The sequence below is a fragment of the Chanodichthys erythropterus genome, chromosome 5 (genome assembly GCF_024489055.1).
Source record: "Chanodichthys erythropterus isolate Z2021 chromosome 5, ASM2448905v1, whole genome shotgun sequence".
In the NCBI taxonomy this organism is placed as follows: Eukaryota; Metazoa; Chordata; class Actinopteri; order Cypriniformes; family Xenocyprididae; genus Chanodichthys; species Chanodichthys erythropterus.
The window spans coordinates 19,489,425-19,507,666 of record NC_090225.1 but is presented as its reverse complement, the minus strand read 5'-3'; the positions used below and the strand labels follow the sequence as shown (position 1 = coordinate 19,507,666).

General features: G+C 35.3%; 1 protein-coding gene across 2 annotated transcripts; it reads right to left on the bottom strand.

Moving 5' to 3' along the window:
- Positions 1–3,862: 3,862 nt before the first annotated feature.
- vstm4a (V-set and transmembrane domain containing 4a) lies at positions 3,863–16,701 on the bottom strand. 2 transcript variants are annotated; one of them, XM_067385326.1, is made up of 8 exons: positions 16,474–16,700; positions 15,244–15,639; positions 6,782–6,835; positions 6,153–6,260; positions 5,943–5,976; positions 5,715–5,839; positions 5,219–5,277; positions 3,863–4,355 (listed from the first exon to the last, which is right to left on the bottom strand). In XM_067385326.1, exons 1-8 carry the CDS (start codon positions 16,523–16,525, stop codon positions 4,194–4,196), a joined length of 990 nt encoding a protein of 329 aa, XP_067241427.1. In that variant the 5' UTR covers positions 16,526–16,700; the 3' UTR covers positions 3,863–4,193. The 2 variants fall into 2 exon arrangements, with proteins under 2 accessions (XP_067241427.1, XP_067241428.1); XM_067385327.1 differs by lacking the exon at positions 6,782–6,835 and having other exon boundaries at positions 16,474–16,701.
- Positions 16,702–18,242: the final 1,541 nt, after the last annotated feature.

Below are 18,242 nucleotides of genomic sequence, written 5' to 3'. Positions count from 1 at the left end.
CCTTTATTACTCACCCTCATGCCGTTCCACACCCGTAAGACCCTCATTAATCTTCGGAACACAAATTAAGATATTTTTGTTGAAATTCGATGGCTCAGTGAGGCCTCCATAGGGAGCAGTGACACTTCCTCTCTCAAGATCCATAAAGGTACTAAAAACATTTAAATCGGTTCATGTGAGTACAGTGGCTCAATATTAATATTATAAAGCGACGAGAATATTTTTGGTGCGCCAAAAAAAAAAAAAAATTATTTAGTGATGGCCGATTTTAAAACACTGCTTCAGGAAGTTCCGCAGTTCGGAGCGCCAAAGTCACGTGATTTCAGCCGTTGGCAGTTTGACGCGCGATCTGAATCATGATTCGATATACTGATTCATAATGCTCAGATGCTTCCTGATGCAGTGTTTTGAAATCGTTTTTGTATGTTTTTAGTACCTTTATGGATCTTGAGAGAGGAAATGTCCTTGCTCCCTATATGCAGGCCTCACGGAGCTATCGGATTTCAACAAAAATATCTTAATTTGTGTTCCGAAGATGAACGAAGGTCTTACGGGTGTGAAACGGCATAAGGGTGAGTAATTAATGACAGAATTTTCATTTTTGGGTGAACGAACCCTTTAATGTTTTATGTAAGTAATATATCAGCCATTTACTAAGAGACATGAAAATAGTTATCGTTTTGATAAAGCTTTGCTATGGATAACAGTGAATATTAGGAAACGTCAGACCTTTGGGTGGCGCGATTGACCAATCAGAATCATATACTATTTAATTTAGCGCCGCCATATTTAATCTTTGACAGGAATGAAAACGAGGATGTGAGGGAAAGAGTACAACGGTAAGTTACTCAAGTGCGTTCAACGGTTGTGTACTGTTTTTTACACGACTGGCCGTCGTGTAAAATAATATTACAAATCTTCCCACTATGAACTGTGAGGAAAAGAGCGATGTTAAATCCTTCAGATTCTGTCCTTTGGAGTTTCTCCGCGAAAATAACAGCATATGGGTTTGGAACGACATGAGCGTGAGTAAATAATCACAGACTTTTGTTTTTTGCTGACGATGCAGCTCAGAGCTGGAAAAAATTTGTTTTGTTTTTTTCTGCTGCCTTTTTTATATTTAGTCAAGGGTGTTGTTCAAAACACAACAGAATTGAGAGCAGATGAATTTGCCCAGCTTTTGATGGCTTAATACTTAAGCATCTCTGTGTGTTTGTGAATTTTTTTCCCTTGAGAACAGTTGACATTCTCGCTTTGTTCTGGGTTTTGTGCTTGCAACATCTGCACATATCCATACAAAATAGCACAGAGACCTCTCTCTGAGAAGACCCGGTCAGAAAACGCTCCACTGCTGGAGCACGGGCACTCCTGCAGAGCAAAAACAAAACGGGGCAGCAGAAGGTCATCGTAAGTTTAGATGAGACGAAACAGACAGGCTTTGATGAAGAGTATGGCTGTGTTTACGCTTGCCGCTAATGTTTCTGAGTGATCCAGAGCTGAGGGCGCAGTAGAAACTGTATCTCGCTCGCTCTGTCACTCCCTCTACTTTCAGGGGCCCTCTGCCATCCTCTCGCTGCATCTGCTCATTAATATGCGCTGTGACCACAAGGAAAGGGGGAGAGTCGCTCTCTTTAACCTTTGTGCATGCGGCTAATTGTGCTAAGTAGAGGCGCTTAATAGACTGGAAAATAATCACCGTATATCTCACGAAGAGAAGCAAATGACCTTCTGAAAAGACAATAGCCATCTCAATTTTAATACGTCGGTGATTTTATGATATTAAATGTCAAACCATTTGGGCTCTTTTGAATAATTAAATCAAATAAATTATAGCACCTAGGCAGAACCATCTTGTAGCCTAACCCAATTATAATGCACTGTAAAGCTAATTATTAAGCATGATTACAATTAGTATGATTTTAATAAATGTAACCATTAAAGGGTTCATCACAGTCACTGGTTCTTAGCTGTGTGTGGGAGAAATGGAGAGACAGACTAAACTCAAGAATGGATGATAGGAGAGGACAGGATGTGCATTTTATCAGTGGTTTCATAATTGCTGTGCACTTGCTCTCAACCTCTCCAAACCTAATTATGTACATAGAGATTTAGCTGTTATAAAACAATAAATTATAAGCAGTGTTGAAACGCATTACAAAAGTAATTATATTACAGTTAAGTTTTGCTGTAACGCAGTAATATAATGCATAATAAAATTTGGGTAATATTATACTCGTTACAATCTCAGTAACACACGTTACAACAATGCATTTTAACCCGAAATTAAGTGGTGTTAGTTTTATTTTTTACTAACACCAAAAGACATTCCAGCACCAGAAAAAAATGCGGGTGAAATAGTATGTCTATCTCCTGCTTCTGGAATTTGATGGTTGAAATGACTGCATCGGATGACGGATTCTACATTTGTGAGATGGACATACTCCCATTATTTTCAGAGAAAGAACAAAAACGTAATCAAGTGCAATATTGCAATCTATGTGCGGCACTGAGGGAACTTTCTAGAAATAGCACTTCAAAAAACAACTGGACCGGTGCCACCCCTGACAGCAACATAGTGTCGGCCCAGATTCGGCCCAAATATGTGTGCAATCCACATGTACCAGATGTGGGCCGGATCTGGGCCACACTAAGTTGCTGTCAGGGACATTAACACTAAAACCGAGAGCTTCAGGGTCGGAAGAGAAAGAATGTGCTGGACGAGAGCCGCGAGCGCTCATACACGTTTTGTTTGTGCATCAATAATAATAACAGATTTGCACATGCCTAATGTACAACTTCTGTATGTCACTGTAGTCGCCTTTACTTTCATTACAATCGTCATTCATCAAAACTAAAATAGCGACACTGGTTTTCTTTATCCAACTGAGAGACGTAGATTGCATATACTACCTTTGCACAGCGCGATGAGAAATGGCGTGGGCTGCTCCGAAACAATCGCACAATACACAAAGAGGTGGTGTTTGTAATATTTAATTTAATGTATTAATAATACAATTAATGAATTATGTTAATAAATTTAAATTCATTTTAAGTTATCTCCAAGCCCTGGAGGATCACTGGCCTACAGTCATTATGCGATACCACATCGCCCTCCACTGGATGTATAATGAGCAGCAATAAACTACATTTTAGCATTTTATGCCGTCATACTTCTGTGGTTATTTTGGTGAAAGTAACGCAAAAGTAGTGTAACGCATTACAATTCAGAGACAGTAATATTGTTATGTAACTAATTACTTTCAAATGACAGTAGCTAGTAATGTATTACATTTTGGAAGTAACTTGCCCAACTCTGATTATGAGCACTCCTGAATTACAAAATATTACAGATTTTATTACTATCAGAAATGTTTGAAGAAGCAAAGGCTCCATTGCATAGATAACCTTCACTACACTCACATCCATATTCATATTGTGTCTATACTTTAAGTCCCTATTGTTTCTAAATCTAAATGTTTATATTTGTAATAAACATTGATTTATTTTAAAAATATATAAAATTACATTATAATTCAAATTTTTCATAAATATAAAAATGTGTTATTAATAAAAACTATTATTTGCAAATATTATGCATTAAAATATTGTAAAAATGCATTCTTTTTTTATAGAGTCGAGCTGAATTTAAATATCTAATACATCTTTAATACATGGTGTCTATTACAGCTGACGTGTATTTTCAGTTATGGAAAGTAAACTTCAATGAACAAGGTTATAGATCTTATATGTTGGTTACATCAGAGGGTTAAATATTCTTCATTATGCTGAAGTACACAATATGTTGTGACCGCCTGTTTAAGCAGACATAAATGAGACAATAAATCAGTGCTCTTTTGCTCATACTGTATCATCCTCTGCTTTTAGAGGAGTAATCTTTATTTCATACAACATATCAAAAAATTTAATTTGTTACATATTTTACAAAATTGCATAATCAAATTACGCATGTTTGGAGTTAAATCCACAATGTAATCCTTTCTTTTTTGCTAATGAAAGGAAGGTCTCAAATAGGTACATAAATGTGCCCAAATATATAAAAACTGCTGTTGTATTACAGATTTATACTAGTAATACTAGTATATGTGAAATACCAGAACATCAGTATGTAAGGTAAAAAATATTTTAAACAATCTCATAAATAATTTTGGTATGAAACTCTTTAATATACATATTTACACTTGCTTCTCCACAAAAAGTATTTGGGCGTATACAGTCCCCGTGCAGTTTGTTTTGGGCTCAAGTTGTGCACATCCAGTTGAGTCTGTTTTCAGCTCAGGCTTCGGTTTCACCAGCTCCAGCTCTGCGTATGTCAGACTGTCCTCTACCACCCTTGGCTTGAGGATGAGAAGAGAACAGGGCGTTTCAGATATATGAAGACTATGTGGTCAGAGGTCTGAAAGAGGGCGTTTAGTATTCACTGGGGAATGTGGGGTCAGAACAACATGAAATTATATGTATAATTTTAGGATTGTTCGTAGACGGTTGTAACTCAAGCAGGAACAAGCACTTCATCTGATAAGCAGATATTTCAGATGGTCAAAGCAAGTACTTCTAAAAAGAGAATGCAAACAACGCAAGTACACAGAGCAGAAGCATACTTATGTCCTCTGATACCCTATCAATTACACTCATATAAACGAGACTGTGTTCTATATAGAGCCTTGTCATAAAGCTTGTCCTCACTGACCAACCAGATTACAACCGGATTTCACAACACAATGCTGGATCATAAAACATTTTCTCTTTTTTGCTGCTTTTTTGCATTTCTGTGATGATTTCCCTGGAAACTAATCTAATAAGAATCAAGCATGTTAAATAAATAATCGCGCTTTGGAAAGCAATAATAGTAAATAAAATTATAACACCCATAAATGGAGGTAGGTATAGCAATAACTGTGGCGAACATAAAGCTCTATGAGAAAGCAACATTATTTCCCTCTTGCATGTTTCTAGTCTGTGAAAATTCAATTGAGGGGCTAAAGAAAATGCGTCGTTATAAAATTGTCAATAAAAAGATTACACGTACAAAATTAATTATAAAACATTTTTAAAAAATTATAAAAGTAATTTAGCAAGATATATATATTTAGGACAATTATAAAACCATATCAGCATCATTTGATCTTTTTAATATTTTAGCATGAAAGCAAATAATGCTCTTATGTAAAACTAATTCGATAAGAGTCGGCATTCCTACCATTTTTGTAGGTTGTGGCTTTAAAAGTTTGGTTCTACGTGGTTTTCTTGGTACAGGTGCTAGAAAACAAACCAAAGAAAACATAATTTGAACAAAATTACAATATTTTCATGGAAACACTTTACAATAAGGTTCTATAGTGTAACAATAGTTAATGAAATAGCTAGCATAAAAATATGTAAGCATTTATTAACCTTGGTTAATGTTAATTTCTACATACAGTAATACATAGTGTTAAATTATCAGTAATTAATGTATATTGAATTAATGGACAAAAGCATCTGGCAAATGCATAAATGTAAATGCAATAGAGTATTTATAATATACATTAACATTAACCTATATTATTAAATGCTATTAAAAAAAGGTAATTGTTGGTTGATGATACATAATGCATTAAGTAATGTTAATGAATTGAACCTTATTGTACAGTGTTACCCAATATTTTTAATAACACAATATGTAAACAGTCATCTTTGAATTGGTGTTTGAATACCTTTAGCTGGTATCTGTGGTGGTGGTAGTGGTTCAGTGACGTCTCTGAGCTGTGGTTTGTGTCGTTTCTCTTTTCTGTGCATTGCAGGAGAGGAGCTGGACACACTGGTTACTGTCTCTCCTGAGCTGGATATTTAAAACAGAACAATGTTAGCCTTAGAATCAATCTAAGAATCAGTCAATCATACATAACAGTAAAGCAGAGGTAAATCATATTACATAGGTTTACCTGTTTTCTGGGCACTTCACTAGGTAATAATTGGCTAGATGAAAACAGAACAAACATAAAAAAAAAAAACATTAGAAACAAATGAATAAATAAATACTCTGTGACATACAAAATTATTTCATTTAAAAATTAATTTTGAAATTTCTGATGACATTTTATTGTTAAAATATTGAGTAAATAATTTGTACTCTAGGGTAAAAAGCTCATCACCTCGTAGTCTTCGTTTGTGCTGCAGGTGCTGACATGTGATAGTCATGGCAAAGACAAGAATACAGACCAGACCGATAGAGCAGATGAGCACAGCACACAAATACAAATCTGAAAAAGATCAGAGCAAAATAATGTGCTATAAACACTAAATTACAATGAGCGCAAAACCCTGCAGAAAACAAATGAAAACATTCTCAAACAATCATACATCAGTATTACATTTTTTTTTTTACTTTTAACAAATGTTATTAAAACTATAAATTATACCTGCAATAATGTAATTTTTTTTTTAATTTTGTATTTATAATGTAGTGGATTTTGTAATAATATAGTGTAAATGTTGTAAAGTGTCATAAACCAAGGAAGAATCTTTATTCCAATAAAAGCTTACAACTGGCCACAAAAACAAACCAAACACTGTGAGCACATTTGGTTTAGACTTGGTTGAATCTGGTTTGGTCTTTCTCCACCAGAAGGGAGGAGATGTAACACTAGCCAAAAGCTGTCTAACACTAAACTGTGATCCAAGCCAGCACAAAAAATGTGCGCCTTTATCAGTGACAGAAACCATACTGCAGACTGCAATAAACAACAAGTTGCTCTATTTTATTATTGAGGTAACAGCATACCTTCAAACATGCGCCATATGACATCAGCTTTTTCTGTGCTTGGTATATGATGCACTGAAAACATAAAGAGAGAGCCATAAGTAAAAATACAGCTGCAAACAGCAATTAACCAAACCACAAAAAGGCACAATGAGTTGGCTGTGAGCATCAGAGCAACTGCAATAATGAATAATTAAAGACATTTTTAGATTATTTTAATTTATTTCAAAATGGCAGAAAAATCCCAAATATAATAACTTCTAATATGATTAAATTGCTTATCACTTTTGACATAGGTCACATGGCATTGTTACTAAATTGATGTTGTGTGGTCAGTGTGAGAAGACAATGACACATATAAAGTTTACTGTCAATATGCCAAAGCGTTGAAGAGTTACAGCCTCAGAATCATCTTGGCACCACGTCAAGATAAGCCTGGATTTTCCCAAGGATTTTTCTCTATTCTGTCACCTGATGACTTGCGGGGACACTTAATATTCAAAAATATTACTGATCTGCCTGTACTGATACCATTGTATGCAAACTGAACTAGATGAATAGATAAATTTATTAAAATAATAACTAATGATTTCTACATAATTATGAATCAGTACTGAACTTACTTAAGCTGGGCTATGACACTATTTTATTCTAGAGCCGCTGTACAGCCAAAACAAACTTTGTTGCATTATTTACCAATTACCAATCACTGTGAAGCTGCTTTGAAACAATCTGCATTGTAAAATGTGCTATATAAGGTGACTTGACTTGACCATGCCATGGAATTTGTTGATGAGTTATTTGAGAACGGTTCAATCAACAATATCTTTTTGCCGGCATGGTCTGTAGATGATCTGAGCTGATTTTGGGGAAAATTGAACCAGTGGTCTAGGAGGAGTGTGAAAAAGTAGGTTTTCAAAGAAATTCAAAATGGCGGACACTCCAGACAGTAAGTTCGACCGAATGTGTTATAATTTACATTTACATTGACATTTATTCATTTGGCAGATGCTTTTATCCAAAGCGACTTACAAGTGAGGAATACAACAAGCGAGTCGTCATGATGAAGCAAATAGAGAAGAAGTGCTCACAATACAAGTTTTAGGCAGTGCTCAGAGTACAATAGAATACAATAGAAAGGGATTAGTTTTTTTTTTTAAACAATGATTGGTATCATTGTTCTCTGTATGACTCAAGAAATCTTTCAAGACCAGTTTCATTTAAATAAGCAACATTAATCAAAAGCTATTAGCATTTTTTCATTCTAAATTTTGACCAGATACACATTGGAAGGTAACACTGAATTTTACTGTATTCTTCTCCCAGTTCACCAGCCACTTACTTTTATGTATTTCATGAGAAATGGACGATTTTACATGACGTAAATCTGACAGATCTGATTTTCTAAATTGTGGTGCAAACTAACATGGCGGCGCCCATCACGCATTATAACATAATCATTATAAAGGTGTTTTTAAAATTGCAGTTGCAAACTGGTTTGCATTGTGGATTTTATTGCACTTAAAGGAGCCCTAGAACGCGTTCTTTCACAAGATGTAATATAAGTCTAAGGTGTCCCCTGAATGTGTCTGTGAAGTTTCAGCTCAAAATACCCCATAGATTTTTTTATTATTAATTTTTTTAACTGCCCATTTTGAGGCATCATTAACTATGCACCGATTCAGGCTGCGGCCCCTTTAAACCCCACCCGAGCTCTCGACTATAATACAGTGCATAAACAAAGTTCACACAGCTAATATAACCCTCAAATGGATCTTTACAAGGTGTTCATCATGCATACTGCATGCATGCTTCGGATCATGTGAGTACAGTATTTATTTGGCTGCCCTTGTGTAATGCCTTTAACATGGGCTGGCATATGCAAATATTGGGGGCGTATATATTAATGATCCCGACTGTTATGTAACAGTTTGTGTTATGTTGAGATTCGCCTGTTCTTCAGAGGTCTTTTAAACAAATGAGATTTATATAAGAAGGAAGAAGCAATGGAGTTTGAAACTCAATATATGTCATTTCCATGTACTGAACTCTTGTTATTCAGCTATGCCAAGTAGGGCTGCAACTAACGATTATTTCAATAATGGATTAATCTGTCGATTATTTTTGCAATTAACCGATTAATCGGAGGGAAAAAAACATTAATTTCCAACCTTTTATTCAAAAACAGAAATGACAGTGCAAATTCACAGTGCAAAAAAATCCTCAGAAAGTGCAAAAACAGGTTGCTCTTTTAACATCCCTGAGCTGTTAAAGTAATAAAAAACAAATGGACTAACACAAAAAACATACACATGTATGCTTTACATCTGCCAAATATATAGGGCTTTTTTTTAAATAAATTGCACAAAAAGATGTATAATTTTGTTTAGCTTAAGATGACCAAGTGCTATAAAAAACTTTAAAATGAAATTTAAAAAGTATAACAAACACAAATATATTTGTCAACAATAACCGATATAGGACAAAGCACAGAATAAATACATGACAACAGATCAGTGTTAATTTTGACAGCAAATTTTGATTTAGTTTTAGCCATGGTCTTTTGGATTTTCACGTTCGCAATCGAAATGTATGCCACTGATAAGCATTGTAAATGCAGTATTAAAGTACACATACCAATTAAACGCGCAGGTCTCCTCTCGTGCGTCCTCCTCACTGGACGAGGCAATATCACTTTTGTTTCGCTTTCAGATATCTATTTTATAGATGCCATCAATGCTTTTATCTTTCTAGATGTAATTACCAAAATCAAAGCAGTCCATAAACCTTAAATCCTCACGAAAACTTCAGTCAAGCCAGCTCGCGCGTCAACCTGAGAGATCAGCCTCCTTACCTTGTCAAGTGGTCAAATTCACGGTTTATGAAAGGCCGTTTTGGCTTGTTTGACATTCGGGCATGATTTATATACCATCGACCTGTCCTAAAATGTTAGCACGCTTTGATCGATTGTTTGGAGATCGCGTGTTTCTCCGTTCAAAGCGCATTTCCTGTTCTTCACATTCGCTACAAAACAGTTGATTATTTATGAACGAAAGCGTGAAAAAACGTGAAAATGGTCTCATTTGAAAGAAAATATCCAAAGCTAAAAGATGATATAGTGTGACTGATTGAAGCAGCCCGTATCAAAAGTGCGGGGGTCGATTTCTGTCTTTTCAAAACTGCGGGGTCCTGACAACGGCACGCCTGTTCAGAACAACGTCACGGGTCTCTCCGATGGTCTTTCCTCTACCTCCGCTCTGCTATTTATTTATTTATTTATTTTTGCTCCGCTCTGCTTCTCGCTCAACCGCGCGTTTTTATACTCAAACATCTCCGCGTCTCATTGAGAGGCTTAATAGTCGCGCGACACAAGGAATCGATAATGAAATTCGTTGCCAACTCTTTTAATAATCGAATTTTATCGATTCGTTGTTGCAGCCCTAATGCCAAGGTAAATTCAATTTTTGATTCTAGGGCACCTTTAACATTTGTATTGCAATTTTACAATCTAAGTTCAGAAGAAAAACTCACACAATAATGAAATTTTCTATCATATTGTTCCATATTTGGATCAAGTCTCAACCTGGTTATTCTCCCCAACATCTTGTATACCGTGGAGATTTTTTTTTGCAGGGTTGTGCTTGATGAGGCTTCAATATGACCAGGCAAGGTTATTTTGTTTAAAAGGAAGTTGCATTAGCGGCCTCTAAAAATACTTAACCTTTGATCCTGAGAAATGTGGCTTTAATAAATCTTTCACAGAAAGCTTATAAACAGCTATTAATACATACAGCATGCATTACATCAATATTTAAATAACATAGTCTACTACTAATTACTGTTGATATTTGTTTACCTGGGAAACTAAATTCAGATTTTTGAGAATACTTGGAAAATCAATTTTTTTTCTCTCATTCTTGCTTTCATTTTTCTTCTTTCAATGCTTGCTGCATGGCATTTTTTAAACAGGTCAGGGGAAATTGCTTGCAGATGTTGAGGGCACTGGTGGAGAGAATTGCTTTAAAACGTAAAATGAGCTCAATAAAATGTAGATGATTGAACAATGAAATGCAATAATATGCTATCTTAAAACTGTCATTTGTGTGCCACATGACATTTCCCGAACACTCCCTCCATCTGCCATTGGTCAGCCAGAAACACAGTTTTGCCCCTAAACCAACACCATTGCTTGAGTCAATGTTGCTGTGTTGGGCAGGTTAAAATGCTAAAGAAATGGAACGGAAGGGTAAATCAATCTACAAATGGTTTTCTCTGCATATTAAGTAAGGAGAAAGTATTTAAACATTAAAAATTACACACATTTTATTTTCTTTATTAATTTTCTTAATTACTAGAGCATTGAAAAGCACAAAAGAGCTCTAGAGAAACACTTCCAAACAGCCTTAATAATCAAAGTATTTTTTATCTGGCTTCTCTCCACATTCTGGGCCCTAACGGACCCTGGTGTGCTTCTCTGCCCACATGCACTTCATTAGCACTGTCTCTGCTTCGGCTGTGACTCCGTCCGTACCAGGTATACAGTTACACATCTGATCTGCATTTTCTTTCAAGTCAAAACCATTCTATAAAACCCCTGCTAATCTGAGGGGTTCAGCACATTTTCAGATCTACAGAAACACTGTGCAATAACACTCGAGAACAAAGTGCACACTACATCTGAAGTCAAACGGGTGGGGAACAGCGTATGTTTGAGTGCTGCTTTTGTTTTGGAAAAGCATTAAGTCATTTGCTGGCCGACCCAGTGGCTGTAGTGATGGTTGAAGTGGTAAACCCCGCTCTGTGGTCCTGCTTTGGTCTATGTTTATGGGGTATCTATCTCAGCTAGTTGACATTGTTTTGTTGTACAAGACAAATTCCCCAGTTTAAATCAACCTACGACCTCCATTTCCTTCCTTATTGCCTCTTGTTTGTTTCCTCTTTCATTTGCTTTTTTCTTGTATTTTTTGTGTCTCAGAGTTGGGTAAAGTGGGGTATCTGTGGTTGTCTACACCCTACAGTAATATTTATTTACTTATATCCCTCAAACCCACATCTTTATATCAGTGACATATATGCTGGTGTTTTTCTTCAAACTAATCATCAGCTATATGTAATGGTTTAAAAAAATAAGCCATGTTTTTTCTATTCTCAAAATAAACTGCTTAAACAAATATATAGCAATTTCACAGACTTAATACTTTTAGAATTTTGGATTTAGCTTCTAAAACATCAGTTATATAAAGAAAACTATACAAAGAAAGATGCAGTGATTGTTCATAGCCAATGATGAAGCATAATAAATAACTTTGCTTTTTTAACAGTCTAAAGTAATGAGCTATATTTTAAAGAAATGATTGATTCAAAAATGAAATCTGTGTCATCATTTACTCAACCTCATGTCGTTCCAAACCCATATGACTTTCTTTCTTCAGTGAAATATAAAAGAAGAAATATGACTTGTGCACTATATTCCAAGTCTTCTGAAACCTATAATAGCTTTGTGTAAGAAACGGATTGAATTGTAATTTATTACACTCTGAAAATCTTTACATCTGCCCCAGTTCTCACTGACACATTCATGAGAGAAGCAATGTCTGATTCGTGAACGCATCATTCTTTTGAGTTGGATCTTTTCAAATGACTCGACTGATCCAGTTTACAAAATTGTGACAAAAACTCTTGAAGCTGAAAATTATCAGTCAATGACTTTTATTTTAGTCTATTGATTACAAAGTGATTTCAGGAGAATTATATACAGTATAACACAAGTCTTATGAAATACTTTTATATAATGTTAATGAATGATATTTGATGGTGTTGTTTACATGTTTTTTAAAGTTTAAAGCTCTAGTAGATTCTTCAGAACAACTCCTTTTGTGTTCTATGGAAGAAAGAAAGTCATATGGCAGGAATGACAAAATGTTTATTTTTGAGTGAACTGTCCATTCGAGTGCAAAGAAATACTTCTTTGTTCTCTTTATTGTTGCTAGAATCAGGCAATTGTCGTTTATCAGGCAGATGATTAATCCAGTGGACGCTGAGGCATTGGGGACCTCTTGCTGTCCGAACACCATAGGAAAACTCATAATGCAGCCAGAGTAAATGTTTTCAGTTGCATCTCTGCCAAGTCTCTTCGCTCTGTCCCCACAGCATGTCCAGGTTGCTCTCGTTAACAGCCTCATGGTCTGTTTGTGTTGGCCCCGAACACATTTATAGTGGAAATGATGTATATATGAGGAAGGTGGAACCCTGAGACTTACAAACACACTGAAGATAGCATGTAAGAAAAGGCTACAACGTGAGAAATGGGAACGTTTACGCCTCATTTTCTTGTTGATTATTTGAAAATTTTATGGACCATTCTAAAACTATTTGGATTTGGGCTTTGAACCGCTGACATGGAGTAATGTCACTATGTGAATCTGATATAGTCTATCTTTTGTGATGTTCTGAAAAGACAGACCATCCCGTTTGTTAAAGAGGTTTACAAATAGCTAACAATGAACTTTGTCATTAATTGTGGAATTGGAATTGACCCTGAGTTGGATGAACTGAAGGATTAGTGAACTGTAGGAAACAGCTGTTGTGTGGTTAGCCCTGACCGTGGCAAGACATCATTCCACCACATCCAACTCAACCACATGGTTCGCTGGCACTAGTGACTATAGACTCTGAATCGAATGGTTAGTTTTAAACTCCGATACTCCAGATTGCTTCCTTCCATAAAAAGCTTTCACATTGTGCAGTTTTTCTAACCGCGCATAATCTGTATGCACACTTCGCACATGTGCCTTGCTTTTTTTTTTGTTGCACTAATTAGTTTTTTCAAAAGCAATGGAGGAGGTGGTCTAACAACAACAAAAACTACAGACGACACAACAACAACTGACGCCCCCAGTGTGAGAAGGGGTTAAGAAAAAAAGCAAATCTTGTTTACAAAAGTACATTTGTATCGACCTTCTGGAGAGAAAAAGCACAGACAATGTACAAGAATTAAACTTTCTAGTGTGCACGTGTCGACCGTTTGTGTTCACACGTGCTATAAAAATCAAAATGGTGAACGTACACACTGTAAAAAATGACCGTGATTTTAACAGTAAAAGACTGTAAAAATGCTGCGGTGAAAAACTGTTAATTGGTTTACAGAAAGTTTCCGTACTATATACGGTGAATAACTGTAATAGATCTAATGGTACATTTAATGTAATTTTACGGTAAAATACCGTTAAATTCACAGTTTTTGGAAGTGAAAAATAACAATTCATTGTAAAATTTACAGTGAAAAACCATATATTGACATTCCCACAATTCCCTGCGTGATACTTCACATTTGATATATTTTCGTTGAAATAACTCTGTTTCTTCTTAGTTTTTCTCATTTTTTTCTAATCAGTTATGTACATTAGGGGTTTATGTTACATCTGATGTTGTTAAATTAATGTTTATTGCATTTTTAAAATGTCATGCATGTTACCATGATGGTGTTCAGTGTGTGTGTGAATGACACTGTGTGCACCTTCTATATATCAGTATTGTGCTTCTCAGCTTGTGGAAAATCTGCTTGTGATGAACATTGATTCATCATGTGACTCTCATCACCACTGTGTTTGGTGACTGTCAGTGTATTATAAAGGTACAAAACAGATATTAGTACTTCATTAGGTTGGTAAATTAACATTATATCAGTTAATGAAATACGTTATATTACCGTAAATTTAACAGATTTAAAATGTAAAATTCACATGTAACTCCGTAAGTATGTTTACGGTTTGATGTCATTTTTACAGTATTGTTCTGGTAACCACAGCTGCCGGTATTTTTCCGTAGAAACAACGGGATTTTTTTACAGTGCACTTTAAAAAATGCTGGGTTAAAAACAACCGAAGTTGGGTTGAAAATGGACAAACCAAGCAATTGGGTTGTTTTAACCCAGCGGTAGGGTTAAATGTTTGCCCAACCTGCTGGGTAGTTTTATTTAAACCAACTATTGTTTAAAAATTGCTATATGGCTAGCTTAAAATGAACCCAAAATAGTTGGGAAATTAAAAACCAGATGCAATTAGAGTCAACAATAATAGACAAAAGGTGAATGTTTATTAATAAGCTTTAATATTTTATTAATATAAATTTAATAGTTTAATAGTTTATTAATATAAATTTATTAATAAGCAATTTAATAAATGTTTATTGTTTAATAATTATTAATTGAACATTAATAAATGTTCATTTCCAACATACTTTGGGTTAATTTTAATTAAGCAATACAGTAATTTTTAAACAATAGTTGAGTTAAATAAAACTACCCAGCAGGTTGGGCAAACATTTAACCCTACCGCTGGGTTAAAATTGCATTTTTTAGAGTGTATATATATTAATTTGAGCCAAGCCTCCAGAATTAATTAGTCTTCAGAATTCACTATATGGCTGAGTACATAATGTGTTTTACATCATTTAAGACACAACTTAAAAAATCCTGGAGTTACCTCGTAATTCCATGCTCCCTGTTCCATTCGAAGAGGCCCTCCACTTGTTTCTGTGCTTCCGTATTTCCTGCACTTTACAGGTGTAGTTGCCCCCGTCCTTCAGGGACACATTCAGGATCAGCAGACGGTAGATTTGTCCGTCCATTTCTTCCCACATGTGGAACTTTGTTTGGGGAAAGAGCTTGCTGTAGTTGCCGTAATACTTGGCTTTCTTCATGCCCATCCTGACCACGAGGTTCTCGTCTTCAGGTGTGGGGAAATAGAGCCAACGAAGCACCAGGACACTGCTGCTTCTCTTCCTCTGAGACACTAAGCAGGACAAAGTGATGTTGTCTCCTTCCATACACATGCTGACTGGCCCAGGGGTGACGGACACATTTAAAGCATCACTCAGCTCTGGGAAAAGAATAAAAAAACATATATATATATATATATATATATATATTATATTAAATAGAGAATGTGTTATTGACTAGAATCCAAGAAAATCATTCCTAATTTAAATGAGCAAACAGAAGCAAATCATAAAAAAAATAAATAAATTAAAAGATCACAAATTTATATTTAAATGTATAATATAAATTATATTTATTCTTCAGTTTTCTTTGGAGCTTCATTGGTGATATCTCCTATTCTGGCCCAAATCCATGACCCCTAAAGGGTGTAAAATATCTGAATGCATCTGGGCTCAATATGCTCTGTCAAACAGAAACTACAGGTGGAAAACATTTGTCTGCCTTATTGAACTAGAGTATAGAGCAGGGAACACGACAACAAGATTGTATCCAGCTGCTAAAAGCCTTTGTCGTGTTTATGTTGTGTCCCAATTACTCGAGTCCCTCCGGGGTCAGCCGGGGCTCTGTTTTCAATCCAAAAACCACATCACAAGAGAGATTTGGACATAAACAAAAAGCCCCACTAATAATGCTGAGACCTGAAGATGTCTAGTTGCTTAGTTAAGACTGTTCAAAATAATGCGGTCTAACATATTTTGCAATATGCACTGGAGAAAAATACACAAATATAGAGTAAAATTAGGTCAGTAAAGAAAAGTTCGAAAGTTTTGTTAACTTTTTAAAAAATTTAAATCATGCAAAATAGTTTTATGCAGATAAACACTGCAGTTACTGTACAAGAGTGACAAACGTGAAGCAGTTGTCTGAAAAATCATCTCACTGACATCGTTTCGTCATTGCATTTTAAAAGGCCAACAAAAACACACATTCTTACCTCCAATAAAAGCCCTAGTCAGGAGAACTATCGCAACAGCGGAGAGCTTCATTTTGCAGACCCGTAGGCTCCATAAACCCAACTAAACGTCAAGAAAAGAAAGGAGTCCTTGGGATTTTTTCTCCTTTTCTTTCTCTTTCTCCCTCTCACTGTGTGTGTGTAATCTGAAACAGTGCGTGCTCTGTTCCCAGTTAGAAACACCCCTCTTTCCCAGTCTTTCTTTTTTCACCCGCACTCATTTTCTTTCTCGATCCTGGAATCACTCCCCCTGCTAGTGAAAAGTACATAGGAAGTGTCATTTCCTGAGAGAACCTTTGGAAGCAGCACAAATTTTCAGCTGGACCTACAGCATACGAAAGTAGGAGCGGCGGCCAGGTTTTAGTGGGGTTTATGAACACAGCTTAGATAATGAGTGAAGACAGTGGCCTGTCTCACTGTTCAGAGAGTCCAAAACACCCTTTATAGAAATATTACATTTATTACACCATTTACTGTTATTCATACTATATTTAAAAATGTAAGCAGAAAACGAATTTAAAGGAATAGTTAATTTTTGGGGAATAACCAAAAATTGATTCTAAACTCGTATGACTTACTTTCGTCTGTTAAACACAAACAAGATATTTAATTGTATTTATTAATTTCTTCCATGAAGTTACAATGATCTAGGCTTTTAAGCTTTATAAAGGATGCAAAACTATCATTAAAGTATCATAAAAATTAGTCCATATAAATCATGCACAATTCATAATAATATATATATAAAATCTGTGTAACAATTTACAAACTGACCAAAATGCCTTCCATAGAATACAAAATACTTTGTATTCTATGGAACAAAGAAAGCCATACAGGTTTGGAATGACACGAGGATGAGTAAATGATGACAGATGTTTGTGTAAACTCCTTTAAACCTTGACTATTGAAAATATGTCCACGGTCTGGAGTTGTAATGCAGTTTTCTGTCTTCAGCACACAGTTCTTGTCCACCCATCTTGTGGTTTGAAACATAATGGTTTATTGGGTAGGGTAATGTGCTGAGCTAGTGGTTTCTCCTACTGAGAACTGCTGCCAAGAGGAGTTGAATTACACAATGTGCTTATATATAGAAACAAAGTATAGAGCTACAGCTTAACACGTGTCCTGCCACTGCAATACTTTAGCTTTTATCTTTAATTCTGCATTGTTCCATTATTCAAGGAAAAAATTCAAGCATATATACAGCATGTTGTAATATGCTGTCTGGAGATAAAGCCTATTGAGAATTTCATGGTCTACAATAATATATATAAAAAATACACATTTGAATTTATCTCTTTTGACTGGCACCTCAGACGGTAGTGCGTTTGTTTTCTTTTTTCTACAATAATATATGAAACATGTTGAACTCAACCAAAGAAGCATGTGCAAGAAAATGCCAGTTGTTCATAAACTTTGATATGCTGGAATCAGTCTTTCTCTACATAAATCAGACGTTTCCCATCTTTGGCTATGTTCAAATGGAATATATATTAAAAGTAGTAATTTTAACACACACACACATATATATATATATATATATATATATATAATATACACACACACATATACATACAATGAGTGAAGACAGTGGCCTGTCTCACTGTTCAGAGAGTCCAAAACACCCTTTATATATATATATATATATATATGTGTGTGTGTGTGTGTATATATTGTCTAAGGCTGTTTAGAATACCATCACATCATACTGATACTTCTATACATGTATGCTTAGATTGACTACAGATTTA